Raw genomic sequence first — 18433 nt, 5'->3', positions numbered from 1 at the left:
GTCAACTTTGCATTATAAGCAGAAAATTAAACCAGTTTGCCCTAGAAATACATTTTAAAAATAGCCCAAAATAGCATGCGTAATAGAAAATTAAGGAAACTTTCTGATGCATAAAAGTACTGACTAGTGCTGAATGAATCAATTACTGTAAAATATTATTCTCTGATTCAAGTAATTTAACTGTAAACATTATCTCTTGTGTGTAAAATATAATTGTAAGTTGAACTGATAAGTACAAATATTAACTTTATACGCCTTCATACACTCTAAATAACATAACTTTGATATATAAATTAGTAACAATTTGTTAAAATTAAGTTAAACTGTAGAATTGTTTTCTTAAATAAATATAAAAATACTAAACAAATAATTCCTTCTTTTCCTATTTAAAGGATGCCAAACAGTGTAAACCAGTTGTTAGTGGCTAAATAACATAACATTTGAAGGCAGTAACAATATTTTTAAAAAATACTGTTTTTTACCTAACTTTGTGAATTAAATACTAGTACATTTTGTCAAATTATAAATAAAATATACCTTTTTCTTTGGTATTTGTACTAAAGTGAAGAAAATATTACTAAAACTTGGCTAGTACAGTAAATCTGAGAGTTTTAGCTGGATATAATTGTAACTTGTTAATCTCGCCAAACACAATCTTTACCTCAATTTTGGAAGCTAGCTGAACTTTAGCGTTTCGAATTAGTGAAGGCCTCTATAGTGGAAAAATACACCCAGTCTGTAAAAATTTGGAAATGTTGTCTCCTTCTCTGTCGAACCAGACCAAGAGTGTTCTCAAGTGTTTCAATATATTTCTTAACATAACTAACTTTTCAAGAAAAGAATACCTTGTGACCAGATAGCTTAGTTGGTATAGCGTTAGGCTTTTAACCTATCTGTCCAGGGTTCGAGTCTCTGTCTGGGCGATAGCAATTTTTAAATTTTGTCATCGGATCTTTTGCAGAATGGATATAAAATATGTTTACAGTCTAACAGATTATTATTTATCTAAAATTTTGCAAATAAGCTTTTAAGTTTCTCAAATATCAGCATCTTTAGCTAACAGTACAGCATAACCAGTATTATTATGATAGAAATGTTCTGGTGGTAGAACCTACACCTACTGTAATATCTCTGTGGTATTAACTTACATGCAGCCCATAACTTTTGGGACTGTTTCTCCTCCGTTACATTTCCTCGCCATTTACCCTTAGCGTCGCGATTAGCCTCAGAAGCAAAAAAAGCGAAATCTTATATTTGTTCTTTTCATATCTCTGAAACCACCTACACAAAAGAACTACATTTAATGAATTTTGCAGTCTTCCTGTTTGATCTGTTAAATAATCCAGTCATTAAAATATACTTACATAGAAAAATCTGTTTTTCAGATACTTTAATCGGGTAATCTGCTTTTGCGTACTTCCTCAGAAATATACACAATCATAGTTCTTGATACATTTAGCACCTGATATAAAATAAGTCGAAGTCTAGTTAGAGTTGGCCTGTAAGTGCTTCTGGCACATGTAGTTACTTGAAAAAGCAAATATTGGGTGTATAAAAGATAGCATTCTTGTGAAACAGTAAAAATCAACCTCATTTCCTCGTAATATTAGCTGTAAGTGCTTCTTGCAGATTAACAAAGCTCTGGCGTCTGGTCCTACGTCACCTACAATCCTTTGTAAGGTTCGTGTTGTCCTATAAATTGTCGATATACATACTAAGTCCCTAGTTACAGCCTAAGCTTTAAGTTTCAATCTGAGGATTTCAGTGTTCAGATAGTGATTGTAGCCTCGTATAATAAACCAAATGGAAATAACCCAAGTGTTGATGTACCCAAACACCAGTAATACTTCAAAAATACCTTGAAAAAAAGGCTATAAGGCTAAATTATTCTTCTAGCATAGAAAAAAGTTTAGCAAGTGGACCTATGGTCCATATAGTCAGTCGTGTGTGAACTTCGTCTTGTCCTGTGAATTGTCAATATATTGATAAATGGTTATATTTTTTTTAAAAAAAAAGGAACAATGTTGGTAAGCGTCCAGTTATGGACCCATCGGTAAAGGAATTTCAGTCTTTATAGACACACAATAATTTTCGTTACACTCAAAATTTGGCCTCGTATAAAGGTAAATAGTCGAAATGATAAACATTTCGTGTACTTTATCCAGTAAGCCTTAGCTAGAAATACAATAACAGCGTTACAGACATAAAAATTAAGCAAGCTTTGCTATTCTAGTGGCACATAATAAATATAAAATATCCTTTAAAATACTCTGACAAATAGTAGTAGGTTATCTGAAATCAAAATTTTCAAGCCCTCTCTCCTGCGTAAATAGGCTCTAGAATTCACTAAGCCTCAAAATAATATTGGGTACATAAAATAAAAAAGCAGATGGAGAGTGGTGCTGATCGCATCATCTCCAAAATAGCAAAAACAAAAATATACAGAGCCCTATCTGATATATTTAGAAAACTTTTACCTAGTACAACAGTAACAAAATACTCAGAAAACTCTAAAATAAACAAACTTTCGTTGTTATTTGAGTAATAATAAGCCTAAACTTGTAAAATAAAAGGGTAAAACTTGACAAAACACACTTCATGTGTACAAAATTTAATTCAAACCACATCTAAATTGTGTTATTTGAGTAAACTAGAGAATAATCCTGTAAAGTTGGAAAAAATCTCTCTCTCTCTCTCACTCTCTCTCTCTCTCTCTCTCTCTCTCTCTCTCTCTCTCTGTGTGTGTGTGTGTGTGTGTGTGTGTGTGTCTTTGAGAGTCCAAAATGTAATAAAAATGGTGCCTGAATAATATAAATAGTGTCATTTGAGTAAATATTAGGCTAAACTTGTGAAATAAACAAATAAAAGTTGAGAACACACACTTTGTGTGTCGAAAATGTAACTAAAAATCTTTCCTGAACAGATAGAATTGTGTTATTTGAGTAATAATAAGCCTAAACTTGTGAAATAAACAGATAGAAGTTGAGAACACACACTTTGCGTGTCGAAAATGCGACTAAAAGTCTTTCCTGAACAGATTGAATTGTATTATTTTGGTAATAATAAGCCTAAACTTGTGAAATAAACAGATAGAAGTTGAGAACACACACTTTGTGTGTCGAAAATGTAACTAAAAGTCTTTCCTGAACAGATAGAATTGTGTTATTTGAGTAAAAAATAGGCATAAACTTGTAAATAATAAATTAAAAGTTGAAAAAATCTCTGTAAATACAAAATTTAATAAAAAATGTTGCCTGAATAGTACAAATAGTGTTATTTTGGTAAAAATTAACATAAAGTTGTAAAATAATAAGTTAAAAGTTGAAAAAATGTCTTTGTGAGTCCAAAATTTAATAAAAAATGTTGCCTGATTAGTACAAATAGTGTTATTTTGTTAAAAAATTAATATAAAGTTGTAAAATAATAAGTTAAACGTAGAAAAAAATGTCTTTCTGAGTCCAAAATTTAATAAAAAATGTTGCTTGAATAGTACAAATAGTGTTATTTTGGTAAAAAATTAACTTAAAGTTGTAAAATAATAAGTTAAAAGTTGAAAAAATGTCTTTGAGTCCAAAATTTAATAAAAGTGTTGCCTGAATAGTACAAATAGTGTTATTTTGGTAAAAAATTAACATAAAATTGTAAAATAATAAGTTAAAAAGTTGTAAAAATATCTTTGCGAGTCCAAAATTTAATAAAAAATGTTGCCTGAATAGTACAAATAGTGTTATTTTTGTAAAAATAAGGATAAGCTGTGAAAATGTTTGACATAAAGTCAAAGTTTGGTAAAAAAATAAACTCAATATTATGTTAAATAGCACACAGTAACATAAATTTACTACCTAAATCAATAATCAAAGGGTCCTAGGTTCGTTACCCCGTGATAAAAGCAAATGGTGAAAACTGTAGGCCCCGTCCCTGATAGCTCTCCCTTCTTCATAGTACAGATAAAGAAACCCTGCGCTAAAACGTCCTGTGCCTTGGGGCAACCCTGAGAGGAATATTAATTGGCGGCGGAAACCGGTTCTACAAGCGACGCATAGCATAGCAACCCTTGCTTCGCATTCTCAGACATCCTTTGTTGTCTGGTTGAATCCCTCCCCTGCCCTACAGTATTGCATAGCTTTCCCCTGTTCTTGCGTACTGGTTAACCTTGGAAAAACCGGTTCTGAAAATCTACCGACGCGTTCTCTGATTGGTCAATCAGGTTCTTCCTTTGTCCTGACGTTGTGACGTCATTTGACCTTGAACGCGCTTCCCCAAAATTCCTTTCTTCTCTACCTGCGCGGAATATTAATTCATTCTCTCTGTCTGGCATCAGAGCGGAGTCGAGATTCTGAGACAGTATTCTGTCTAGCGTGTGAAACCATCGTGTTTCATAATATAATGCAATTATTGCATAGTACTAATTAATAATATTACATATCGTGGGTTCGAGTACCGGGACCGTCCCCAATCGTAATTGGACCCATTAACACCTTTCATAGCGGTTCATAAACCATAGAAAACTTATTTTCAATATTATAAACATTAATATTATCGATTCATACATTACATACTTTGCAGTAATGAATATAAAACCATATGCATACCGTTTAGTACCTCTAATTACCTTCTATATACATATTTTTCATAAAATAAATAAATATATATTCATAAAAAGTTATAAACATGCAAATACATAAATGTAAAGTATTCTAAGTACATGCAAATAAATTCTAAGTACGTGCAAATTAATTAAAACCCGTGCAAATTAGTTCTAAGTACGTGCAAATGAATTGCGAATATTAAATAGCGACCGTCCTTATCTCATTCAACTTCTACTATCGGGACTGGACCTACAGTTTTAAAGTGGGATCCGAACCACTTGTGCCTCCACCGGGTATCGAACCTGGGACCCCTTAATTACAAGGCAACGGCGCTACCGCTGCCATCGGGGAGGCCCAGAAAATGAAGTGCATATTCGTGTTCAGGAGCTCAATTTCAGTAAGACACAGCTACTTTCCTTTCTGTAACAGAAAAAACTGAAAATTTGTAAAACAGTGTTATTGTCAGTTTCATTTTCAAGAACGGATATTATAGAGCTTGTTCCAGAATCTAAACTGTAAGACTTTGGTACAGAATGTACTTACAGCACGTAATTCAATGGATTCTAAGAAACACAAAAATAGGTGATGGATGTAGGTTTCCAAGATGGCGCTCATTCTAAATTGATTGTTTAATATTTTATTTATTTTTATTTTTATTTAAAATGATTATATATATATATATATATATATATATATTACATAATTAATTATATCTACTTATATATCGATTACGCTTTTTGCAAGATTTATGTATTTCTAAAAATGAAATCTCGAAGATAGAACATTGATTTCAATTCTCAAGGAATTTTAGGTAATTGTAATATTTTTCTTAAGAAAATCTTGAAGTGATTGAAGTTTTAGTCATCATCATTTTGTTATTGTTGTAGCGGAAAAGTTTAAAAAAAACATTCGTAATATTTGACATCATGAACTTCAGAAAGTAGCATTATATGATCAGTATGATCAGTGAAAAATGCAGGCTTTGGTATTGCACTGTTGACACTTTGTGGAGATGTATAGCACATTATAAGGCAATTCAGAGTTAGATGTCTATTTCTTAGAATTCAAGATGGCGGCCAATTTTCAAAGTGGAGTATATATTTTGTAATAGGTGCCGTATTCTACATTTTCTGAGACGCTGAATCCTATGAACTTGTTAAAATCAATGTTTTTTCTAATGTAGTAACTCTCATATGTTGACTTAGGTAAATAGCATTCACTGAGACCGATGTATTTTGTTGCAATATTTCGATTGATAGTAGTGTACGATAATATGATGTGTATGTATTCTATTTCAGCATCTTTCTGGGGCAGTTTGTTCCTCTCCTTACTGTTTTGGAAGAAGCAGCATTCGCTGAGAACCACTTCAATTGAAGCAGGGAAGAAATATGGACCTCTCGTGGCCTTCAGGCAAGGGACGTACATGCAGGTTCTCGTCACAGGCAGCAAGGCTGTGAAAGAGGTCCTCACCAACAAGTACACCCAAGCTCGTTTGAATTCTCCAGTATTTAAATATTTATACAAAAACAAAGGAGGTGAGTGGCAGTGTGGCAAGTCAGTGCACTTTATCTTGACGATGTTAGGTATTTCCATTTCCTGATGGTAATGAACTCTTAGAGTGTCGTGTATTTTTCTTACTTTACATTGCTTTTGTGCCTCTTCAGGCTAATCACGACGATGAGGATGCGTGTGCAATTGAAGAGGGGACGCACACAAACGAACCCCAATGTAAAGGCCGCGGCTCGAACCAGAACAGTTGGTGGCTTACTCATGGCTGCACAGCAGCCAGCATGATCTCTACCCTGTTATTAGGGGAGTCGTGGGGGCAGTTCTCCACTTTTTGTCACTTTTGCTCCTGTGGTATGCTATAACTTATGTACGAAGGTAAAGTAAACTGTCCTCCCCTCCCCCTAGTTTTGGCACCTTTAGTTTTTCCCTCTATATCTCCTCTTTCCTCTCAGTACCACATCTGGGGACTGAAATTTGCTTACCTCTACCAAAAGCTGAGTCTGTAAAGATATATTTCGGCACAACAAGGGCACAGCACAGGACAACACACGTCTCACAGAGAATTATACTGGCTATACAGGCACCAGAACAGCGTTCCCCTGCAAGATTTAGAAGTGAGATTGGGGTTTTGGTGCCTTCTCAGAAAATCAATCCTTGCATCCGAAGTGATATTTTACGTTGACATACAATACAAGTTATTCTCAAACGGTAACATATTTTTTCCATCTTCTCAGGTATTTTCACGCACGAGGACTCGTGGGTAAGAAACAAGAGATTATTTTTTAGGTTTCTGCAAAAGTTTGGTTACGGGAGACAAATTTCTGAGGATGTGATCGCGGAGGAAGTCCTCAAGCTCATATCACACATCAAAGAGACTCCGGAGTACAAGAGCGGAACTGGAATGTCCATGGAGCATGCGTTCCACGTTCCTCTCCTCAACACCACGTGGAAGATCACCCTGGGTTCGAGGCTGGACTACAGCGACACCTGGTCCACCAAAGTGACGGTGCTGAGGGAGCAGTATGAGGATGCAGTGGTTGATTCGTTTCTAGCACTCAACGCTCAACCGGAACTGCGTTACTTTGCTCCGGAATTCATCGGCTACAAGAAGGTGATGGAAGTCCGGGAGCTTTTCTGGAAGTTCATTCAGGTATTTTTTTTCCATGGGAACGTTTTAAAAATGAAGCAAAAATATGTACATTTTTTATGTATACTTGTATATTTTGTTATTTTTACGTCGCTTTTATTCCACTTTTGGCTAATTACGACGATGAGAATGAGTGATGATTTGATGAAACACTAATGGCCTGGCCGTATGACCGCTCCTTATTGCTCTTCCTTTACAATTATTCACTAAGAAATACTGTCTTTCATTAGGACACAAGGCTTGCAACTGAAGTCGGTATATTAACCTAGCAGAAATATAAAGATATGCCAATGGAAGGCTTAAGCCGTAAAATTGTAGGTTTAGAGGAATTATACATAAAAGGCTTGATAGTATAGAGGTTTATTTAACAACATAATGCCTGAAGGGCTTGATACTACATAATTGATGATCATAAGAATATAAACCCCCAATATACATACAATAAATAATAAAGAAACCATTAAATTAAACAATCAAATCCTTACATAATTAAGACTTACTCTTTATATAATCAAAAGGAGATTATAGTAATTTCGTTTTAATGATAAATTTCTCCCCAAAAGTTCTATCTCTGAATAGAACAAAGTGTGCAGTGCATTAACTAAAATTCCCAACTAAATACTCTATTCAAAAAAAAAAATTAAAATACTAAACCACTACAAAACAACTACTCCCTGTACTTTGTTCCATTCCTAGAAGACCCCTTCCAACACTCAAAGAGAACTCAACTTAATGTGCTTTTAACCTCTGCTAATCAGTGAGAAGTAAAGTTCCCACACGAGGCTTGCTTTCCTCCGACCTCCGGAATTTCAGCCACGCCTCTTTTTTCAAATTAAAGCCATCTGGTGGCAAACTAACTAAACATTTCTTTGTTTTCACTCGTACACCTAGCATATGGTTATAGCCGGTACTTGAACCCGGAATATGGAAATTGGAGAAAAGGAAAAAGAACAGACTGAGGAAGAAAAACAGCAACACCAAGAGGAGGGAGAAACTGAAGAAGAAATAACTATGGAGGAGCTAAAAAGAGCACTAAAGAAAATGAAACTAGGCAAAGCGGCAGGACATGACCAGATAGCACCTGAGATGCTTAAATTCATGGGCAAAAGTGGTCAAGACATACTACTCAAGATTATTAATCTAATTTGGAAAGCAAAGAAGATACCAGCTGAATGGGAGTGTAGTGTCATTGTGCCAATATTTAAAAAAGGAGATAATAGAGACTGCAAAAACCATCGTGGGATATCGCTATTGAGTGTGCCGGGGAAAGTATATGCGAGGATACTAGAAGATAGAATAAGGAAAATGGTAGAGCCACAGCTAGACGAGGCACAGTGCGGATTCCGACCAGGAAGAAGCACACAAGACCTCATATTTACCATCAGACAGATCAGTGAAAAACTGATGAGATATGGAAAAGAGGCACATATGGCTTTCATAGATCTAGAGAAAGCCTTCGACACCATTCCGAGGGATGAAATATGGAAAATACTAAAACAAAGAAAGGTTAGCAATCAATTAATTACAGCAACGCAGAGTCTGTATAATAAATGTAGAAACTATATCCGCACCTGCAATGCAGAGTCTCAAGAGTTTGAGACTACAGTAGGACTTAAACAAGGATGTATCCTTAGCCCACTCCTCTTTATCACCTTAATGGATGATGTTATTAAATCATGCAATGGGAAGGTACAGAAATTCAAGCTGGGGTATAGGTTTTTAAAACCAATATATATAAACCATTGTGCCTTCGCCGATGACATATTAATATTGGGAGATTCCGAAAGTAATTTACAAAAGAACGTGAGAATCTGGGAAAAAGAGTTAAAAAAGAGGGGCATGAAGATAAATGATAAAAAGACTCAGACCATGATGATGGCACGACAGCCAAATATACATCAGATTGCTTTGAATAATGGAACGACATTAGAACAGACTACAGATTTTAAATACCTCGGGGTTATAGTGCAGCAAGATGGTAGAATAGATGGTGAAATTATAGCTCGATCCCAAGCCTCAGGGAGACTCTTTAATGCGTTAAAGAGAAATTTCCTAAATAATCCATTAGTGACCAAAACTACGAAAATCCGTGTGTATAGAGTGATATATTTACCTACATTACTTTATGGTAGTGAAACCTGGACATTGACAAATAAACATAGGAGTAAAATACAGGCTTCAGAAATGAGATTTCTCCGCAAAATAGAAGGGAAAACAAGAAGAGACAAAATTAGGAATCAGACCATTAGAGCTAGCCTGGGCGTATTACCAGTGCTTGAGAGAATCGAACAGAACCAGTTACGATGGTTTGGGCACATACAAAGAATGGAAGACTCCAGAATAGCTAAACAAGCCTTGAATGCAAAGATGCAAGGAGCAAGACCACGCGGGAAACCCAGAAGAACATGGGAAGAAGATGTGAAGGCAGCTGTAGAGGCTAGAGGAGGAGAGTGGAGGAGAGCAAAGGAGCTGGCCCGAGACAGAATCCGATGGAAGACCCTCTGGGAAACCTCAACACCGCAAGGTAGAAGAGGATCGACTAAGTAAGTAAGTAAGTACTTGAACCCGGAAACTTCGGTGGGTATTTCGAAAACGACTACTTAAGTAGATCAGTCACCTGGTTGACTGAAAATTGATCGATGGGGTAAAACAAAAATTGTACGTACATCAGCACTTTGACTATTTGTATCAATCGCTTTATACAGGGTCAAGACCTCTTACCATAACTAAAATTAGCGCCTCCAAGTACTAAAATATCGTTACCCAGGCTAAAATCTCTGGCTGTGAGGGGTCACTCAGCACATATAAGGACCAAAAATCCTACAGAGGATTACACAGACGCCAGAGCCTCGTTGGTCTGCACAAAAGCAGTTTACCTTAGTGTACTACGTGGAAGTGAGGTTGACGCTTAAGTGCCTTCAGCAATTTTTCCCCTTATTTCCTGGACGGCTGAAAAATTTGCACTTTTTTGTAACAATTGTAGGCACAAATTTGTGTGCGTTTTTGTTATAAGTAGACCTAGAAGATTTATACGTATGTATGACGTACAATTTATCCAAAAAGTAATCTATAAAATACTTCAAAATTATGTAAGAAAATGGCATAAATTTTAAACAAAATACACATGAAGTTTCTTTGGATTTTAAAAATATAAGTTTGAATATTTCCTAAATGACAAAAGTCATTTACTTATCAAGATACTTAATGATTCGTCACAGCGCATGTTTGCTGGTGTTCATTGAAACTAATGGAAGAAAACAAATTAAGTTTTATTTTATTTTTATTTGCATCTGCCTGCAACGTTAAGACTTTGATTCTTGCCCATCTCTGCCATTAGACACCAACATGGCGCTTGAACTTCGGCCAAACTAAAAAACTACAATTTTGGGAGAAATAATTAAAATGCTCAAAATGACCACAAAGGAGCAAAAATTCAGTTAACGAACCTCAAATAATTTTTAAAAGAAATGTTTCCTTGATCTGCCTAAGAAGAAATGAATTATTATTATTATTATCAATTGCTTTTTCTCAACAAATTCAAAATCTCAAACGTGACGTTGACGTGTTTGCTCTAATTAGGTTTAATTATACTTCATGAAAATAGATGGAACTACTGTTACTTTATGTATCTAAACTGACACAAAACGAAATACACTTTATAGTTCGCAGAAGATTTCATCGTACTGTTGCAAATTTGTGTCTGAAAAAATATATATACACTGGTGTAGTACAGTCTTTATTTCACCGTATATTTGTAGATACTGGGTAAACTGATACAAAATGTGATGCACTTTAGAGTTCTGTGGTCAAAAACCTTTCTCACTGTGGCACAAGGGTTCAAAATGACTAGCTTCTAGAGTTCTTGTCCTGAATTTTCTTGCTGAGTTTTCCCCAACCGTTGGGTATAGTATTGGGAATCACCACTGTTGCAGATAGTGTGATGGACACAGCTGTTAATTGTTCCCTCATCCACATATTTATTTCTCGACTAAGTTATGATACTCTTGTAGCTTTAATTTTGTTGTCCTTATTATTAGAATTTTCTTCAAGGTCCTGGATAAAAGATAACGTCTAATCAAATTTCAATTTCTGGTTATAGGTTACGATCGAAAGAGACAATGTTTATGAAATACTGTCGTTTTTTTAGGGCATTTTGGAGGAACACAAGAAGACATTCAGACCGGACAACCCAAGAGACTTCATAGATTTCTTGCTGAGTGAAAAAGAGCACGACGCACACTTTACAGGTAACTTTCCTTTCCACATTTTCTAAAATTTCCAAGCTGGGTTTCTGCAATTTTTACTTTCATTTCTGCACCCTCCACATTTTGCAAGATTTCTTTCTTTGTCTATGACAGTTTCTTTCTGCATTTTCTGTGTCACGTTCTTCCTTGGATCCTACACAGATAAAGGTCAACTCATAATTAACACAAAGAATGCACATTAACTGCAGCCTCAAGCATATGTCTAAATGCATGAGATATTGAGCATGCACTAAAATGCATCTCATTCTCACAAATATTATTTGTACTATATTAATCGACCAGTTAAAATTAGTGATGGACAAATCTGGACAAAATATTATCGGATAATTTCCAATTCAAATTTCAACTATCCGGATATTCTTATATCCGGATAAACGGAATATCCGGATATCCGAATTGTCCAGATTATCCGGATATTCGGATTATCCGAAATGTCTGGATATCCGAATGTGTGGATTAGCCAGATTTATCATTTATTGCTTGTACGGGCTTATCCACATATTATTTAATTCATCACGTTCGTATTTCAGTATAGGAATTTTCTACAAATCCTTCAACTCTGTATTATCCACGAATCCGAATTATCAGGATATTCGGATATGTTGATTATTCGTTGCATCGAAACGGATATCGAAAAATTTGAAATCCGGATATACGTTATCCGGATTTTGTGTCCATCACCAGTTAATATCTAATAAATATTTTTTAAATTTATTTCCATAAAACTAAGTAATTTTTGTTCTTAAAATATAATTTATCCATACTGGTGTTTTAAAAAGGTTTCCTTTCATGTTTCCGTTATGAAGATATTTCATAACTTATTAAATATTGTTCATGGTTAATTTGGTGCCTGATTTGACGTACATATGAGAGAGCAGCCAAGTTCGGTTTGAGTTTTGTTTTTAAGTCCACTTTTATGTAGTGATAGGGTAAATGGGACTGGACCTACAGTTCAAAGTGATATCCGAACCACCATGTTCGACAGTAGCCAAGCACTACACAGAGTTTGTGCATTTTCTATTTTCAGATAAAGATATCAATGACATTTTTGTGGACTTGTATATGGGAGGGACAATCAGCACAGGAAATACGATGAGTTTTCTTTTCTTGTTCATGGTGCTGTACCCTGAGATTCAGTTGAAAGTGCAAAAAGAGTTAGACAGCGTCGTTGGAAAAGAACGCCTGCCTACTGCTGCAGACATGTCCAGGTTTGTCACATAAGAATTTTGATGTCACATATTACTTATGTACTGACTATTTTTTTTAACTTGTCATTACCTACCACATCATGAAGAGATAGGCGTGATAATTTCGGGAAGAAATCGTGCATTGCAATGGAAAGTCACTACAATGCCATGCTAATGCCTTACTGAACACATGATCTTGTTCCTAATGTAACTGTACATACCTGCAAAACCAGATCGTTTTTCCAAGTATTTAGTTGATATATTGATGTTAGGAATTCTGTGATTCCTAATCCTGATGAATTTCAAATTTATCTTCTCTAAACAACCAAAGGCGTGTCAAGATGGGGATTTGGGTGCGTCAACTCCCACCCCGAAATACCTTAAAAGTTGAAAACTAATACTTTAATATATACATGTAGCTGTTTTGTTATTTTCAATTTCTGGCTCGTTTCACGTGATTTGACATGGTTATACAGTAGAACAATACTGTAAAACAGTTTTCAATTGTTATTGTTTTGTTACAAATTTGAAACAACGTAACAAGAAGCACATGTTACTGTCAGAGCGCTCATCGAAAATAGAATTCAATAATGTGTGACGAAACAAAGGCAAGACCTCGTGACCTTAAGACGGTACATAGAATAGTTAAGTGTTAAATATGTAGCCCAATTGTCTTCAAATCAGCACGTTCATTGTTTATTTTATATTGTCTCAGATCACAATTGATATGTTTGTCCTTTTTGTCAAGAGATGTCAGGTGAATTCAGTTTTACATTTATATGCATACTCTCGAACTGAAGAGCGTGACGCTCGATCAGTACGCTCGGGACAATATGGCGGAGTGTGTGCAGTGATTCGTTCCGTCCATCGCATTGCATTACAGAAAGGTTGTATAAACATGTAATCTTTTGTTTTTAATCAATAGATCATCGTTTCTTATCACTGATTGTCATGAAACAAGAAACACATGACATAACTTCCATGTCAGTTCTGCGGGAGAAGAGGCAAGTCCGGTAATAACCTTTAGTTTGCATGTCCCCTGTCTACATGCCTTATTAATAATCTTTGTTACTGAATGTTAAGATCTTCACATGTCAGCGTGTTGTATGTTATACTGAGTCTATACTTGTACAGGTTGTTGAGGACTTTTTTTAGACGTCACCAGGTACGTACAATAGGTGGAGACACTCGCTTTTAATTATCGAAATCCCTTTCCTTACCATCACAATTATTGTAACAGTTTTGGCCACGAACATGGCAGGAAGGAGACTCTTCACATTCGTCTTATTTTCAAATTCCTCCTCTTCATGTCCTTCAATGCACGCATCGACGCATAATCTTCACTCACCACTCCTTGTCAACCACGACTAATGTCTCGGAATTCATGACGAAGCAAGTCACAAACCGACTGAAAATCCTACCAGCATTCCCATTGTTTGCTAGATGTTCTCCTCTGTCCGTAAGATCTAAGCTAACCTTCGTATAATAATCGAAGGTAAATTCAGGTAAAAAAGAGTTAGTTTGTTCCTTATGGAAATTGAAGCTATTGGCACAAAAGTTGTACACTTGTTGTTTCTTAATTGATAAAGAACACAATTTGTGTGTATGTATGTTACTCCCTAGGTTGCCCTACACGACAGCTACCTTGTTGGAAGTGCAGCGACTTGCAGGAGTCTCTCCAATTATACCTCGATGCACCACAGAAGATGCTGAAATCCTGGGATATCGAATTCCAAAGGTACGTGAATTGGGGTGAGGATCAACGTTAAGGCGTGGAAGACAATGGAAATGGAAAGACAAATATTGAACTCTTATCTCTTGTAGGAAATGTACTCCCAATAAAAGGACTATATACTATTACGATTCAGCATCTATTTGAGATAGTGTCAATGCTTTCCCTAAGAACATATCATCCCTGTGCACCAGTTTCAAATATCTGGGGTGTTCGTTTCATGAAATACTGTCAATTTGCTACTACGTTTTCAGACACCCTCGTATATGAGAGAGAGAGAGAGAGAGAGAGAGAAGGTGAGGGGAAGGTGTGGCATTAATTATAATTATTTTTTCAGCAGTGTTTGAAGCAATTCATTTGGAATTGTTACACACAATGCTGGATTATTTTTCATTCGTTCCAAACTGATCATGCAAGTTGTATTTCAACATATCAAACGAAGAAAGCAATAATATACGAGGTGAGATTGAAAAGTTCTTAAGACTGGGTTTGTAACTTCAAAATGGAAGTACGTACAGGTTATTGTGATTAATCCCTTTCAAAGTAGTCCCCTCCTGATTGAACACACCAAATCCAATGGTGTTTCCACTTTTGGAAGCATTCCTGCAACTCCTACTTCTTGAGGGTGTTAAGACACGTCGCCGGATTTTCCTGGATCTCTTCAATTGACTCAAACATCTTTCCTTTGAGCGGAAATTTCAATTTTGGAATCGGTAGATGTCTGCTGGGTCTATATCTGGATAATAAATGGTTGGGGAAGCACAGGAATTTGGAATTAGGCCAGAAATCCAGTAATTTGGAAAGCACGATGAGCGGGTGCGTTATCGTGGTGCAGGGTTCAGTTCTTGTCTCGCCAGAGTGCTGGTATTTTCTTTCACACTTTTTCATGTAACCGCTAAAGAACACTTTTGCAGTATTCCTTGTTGACTGTCTGTCTCTGAGGAGCATATTCCTGGTGCACAATACCGGTACTATAGAAAATAAAGGTAACATTGCCTTCACATGCAACCGATCATCTTCGACTGATTGTCTGTCATCTTTAATTTTACTGTACAAGTTTAAAACACTTTCTCTACATACACACGTATCCAAAAAAGGTATTTTCAACAGTTCTTAAGTATCCAATGCTGATCTTCCGGTTTTAAAGCAAACGTTTACGCACATCCATTGTTTTGCGCAGATAATAATCCGCCGACAACACTACACAGGCTGCAGCTCGCAACTAAACAAAGATAGAGCCACCAGTTAAGAGTGGCGGCTCCAGTCTAAGACTTTTCAATCACACTTCGTATATTCTATAATAGCCTACTTTTAGTACATGTTTTGAAGTAAATTTCACTAAATTCTTTACAAGGAAATATTCTAAAGATATTTGTAATGTGGGCTTTAAATTATCGAATTCTAGGTTCAAATATAGATTTGAAAAAACTTTAAAGGGGTGATGATACGGCGTGGTGGTAAAGTTATCGTCTTATAATCAAGGGGTCCCAGCGATTCGATACCCGTGGACGCACATGGCACAGTGGTTCGAATCCTACTCTAAACTGTAGGTCCAGTTCCAATTAGCTTTTCTGTGCATAAAGTTCACTTAAAACAACAACAATTCAAAAAACTTTCTCCATCACTTTCAAGGCAAAATCAATGTTTTTACTTACTAATCTTACTTATTATAAAGATATTAGTACAATATATTTAATTTTCCTTATATTGTGCTTAGTGTTCAAGCTAAGTATTATTTTTTAGTGCTAAAAGAACACACTGACCATCATCATCATTTAGTGGTAATCAGTAGAATACGTGTGAGCCACGGAAAGTTTCTTTGTTAGTGTAGTTAGTATTTATAGGAGGTTTATATAATAAATCACATAGTATTTTCTCCAAGGATGTACTGCTTTGCTCAATATTTTAATATTTATGTAATCATGCATGTGAGAAAGTTATTGGAGTTTTCGAGTTATATGCTTATCTCTGTAACCACTGTGATGTTTGAAATGTTTCCGATGTGGAGGGGGAATTTCAGTAAATTCTCTTTAAGGGCCTTGAAGGGCCAAAAATTAGCAACCAGAAGAGAATCCTACCTATTAACCCTTCACATGTGATCCTGCTTGTTACTGAAATAAGTTTAAAGTTTGAGAATTTAGGTCTATCATTTCATCACCATCTGTAGCCAACAAATGTAGATTTTTGCTGTTGAAATATTGCGACACCAAAATATTATAACAAGAAAGCTAATTTTTGACGCTGTATTTTAGTATTATGCTAATAATATTGGCACACCTTTACCTTGTACTTAATTTTAATATTTTGAAATTGTTTTCAGGGAACCTTGTTGTGGGTGAACACATACAGCGTTCATGTTGATGAGGAACTTTGGAAGGAACCTCGCATGTTCAGGCCAGAGCGCTTTCTTCAAGATGGGCAACTTGTGAATAAGCACTGGATATTACCATTCGGAGGAGGTCTGTTCACTTACATATGCCTTAAATTAAATTGCTAATTTCGTGCTTGTTCTGTGGAAATTTGAGTAGCAGAAATTTCAAGAATGCTTCATTCTTTTTTACCATAAATTTTTCACATCTAATTTGCTATAACTAAACTGGTTCTTCGTTTAAAATAGTGTTTCGTTTTTAGACTCGTTTTGAATTACTGTACAAATGTACAGTCACCGGCAATAAAAGTGGGTCACTTACATCCTGAAATTCCCCCTTCCCTGCAATGTGTTTTGTGTGTTGCCTAACAATACGGCGATTAAGTGGATTTTAATAGCAAATTTGCAATGGCAACTTCTGTCATTGCCGTTGAGTTAGGCAACACACATAACGCATTGGAAAGAAGGAAGAATTTCAGGATATAGGTTTCCCACTTTTATTGCCGACGTCTGTTCATACTGGTTAGGGATAGGAGGAAAATTCACTTGCTGAAACAGGTTGCATTACAAATAAATGCACTACAGCGCCAAAATATTTGTGCACTTAAAAATGTGCCAACTATGTTTCGCCGTGGCTTAACATTCGACACTATAGCACCACTACTTCCAGGCCAGTGCTACAAATAGAGTGGTGGATCAGTATATAAATAATCTAAATTCGGTTCACTACTATACAAAAAAAAATGCTTGTAAACTTATTTACAAGAATAACATAACATTTGGTGATGTCTTGTTTCCAGTTTCATCTTTTAACTTAATGGAGGATTTATATAAATAAATACTAAATTTATTAAGAGAAAGAATGAACATTGACAACGCTAAGTGACAATGGACATTATCTTACCTTCTAGCGGAAAACCCTTTCTTTAAATATTTAAATTTGTAACATCATGTAAAAGTTTTTGACAAAATTTAATTTTACGTCTTATGCTCATATAAAAGCTTCTTGTTGTCTTATAGTTACGGTCGGGTTCAGAAATGCAAATTCTGGTAATCAGCAAGTTTACACGTGTGGTTCCCACGCATATGTTGGGTCGAGACGCTCTCCTTGGGCAGTTGAAATCGGTTGAGGGAGCTACAACACTGCTGCAAATAGTGTTATCTCAGTGTTTCTGAAGCTACTGTACGTGTTGATAGTTTCATGAGGACATACATATATTCTTTGTTTCAGGTCGGAGGCGTTGTCCGGGAGAGAGACATGCTAAGCTCTCTCTATTTCTGTTCTTCACGACCCTCATAAAAACATTCACCTTCAGCTCTCCAGCAAATGATCGTCCTTCGTATGCGACCAGTGGCGGAATAGTAACGCGGCCCAATCCATTCCGAGCAGTCATCCGGGAGAGAAAGATCAGGGGTTGAGCAGGTAGTGTATTTGTCTATGACACAGTACAGATTCTCCTGTGTTTATGATCTAACAAGACGCCAACACAAAACATCTTACAAATATTCTTTGATTTTGTAGTAGGGAAGTATTATAATAAACCAAATGCTTATTCAATTCATTACAAGTGGTCTTTACCGTTTTTGCTGCAGAATGAATAAAATACAATATATACAATATGTGACGTTAAGGTTT

The 18433-nt window shown here is 35.8% G+C and overlaps 1 protein-coding gene across 1 annotated transcript; it reads left to right on the top strand.

The window, feature by feature from the left end:
* Positions 1-5887: 5887 nt before the first annotated feature.
* LOC145982855 (methyl farnesoate epoxidase-like) lies at positions 5888-18216 on the top strand (the record flags this gene model as incomplete). The annotated part of the gene is made up of 7 exons (XM_083116221.1): positions 5888-6124; positions 6833-7248; positions 9613-9769; positions 12538-12718; positions 14321-14435; positions 16750-16888; positions 18029-18216. Coding segments are annotated over 7 exons (1433 nt in total), but the record flags the coding sequence as incomplete, so codon positions are not given.
* Positions 18217-18433: the final 217 nt, after the last annotated feature.

The sequence above is a fragment of the Lepisma saccharinum genome, unplaced genomic scaffold, assembly GCF_977018435.1.
Source record: "Lepisma saccharinum unplaced genomic scaffold, izLepSacc3.1 HAP1_SCAFFOLD_457, whole genome shotgun sequence".
In the NCBI taxonomy this organism is placed as follows: domain Eukaryota; kingdom Metazoa; phylum Arthropoda; class Insecta; order Zygentoma; family Lepismatidae; genus Lepisma; species Lepisma saccharinum.
Note: the sequence above shows the minus strand (reverse complement) of the source record. Positions and strands in the feature narration are given on the sequence as shown.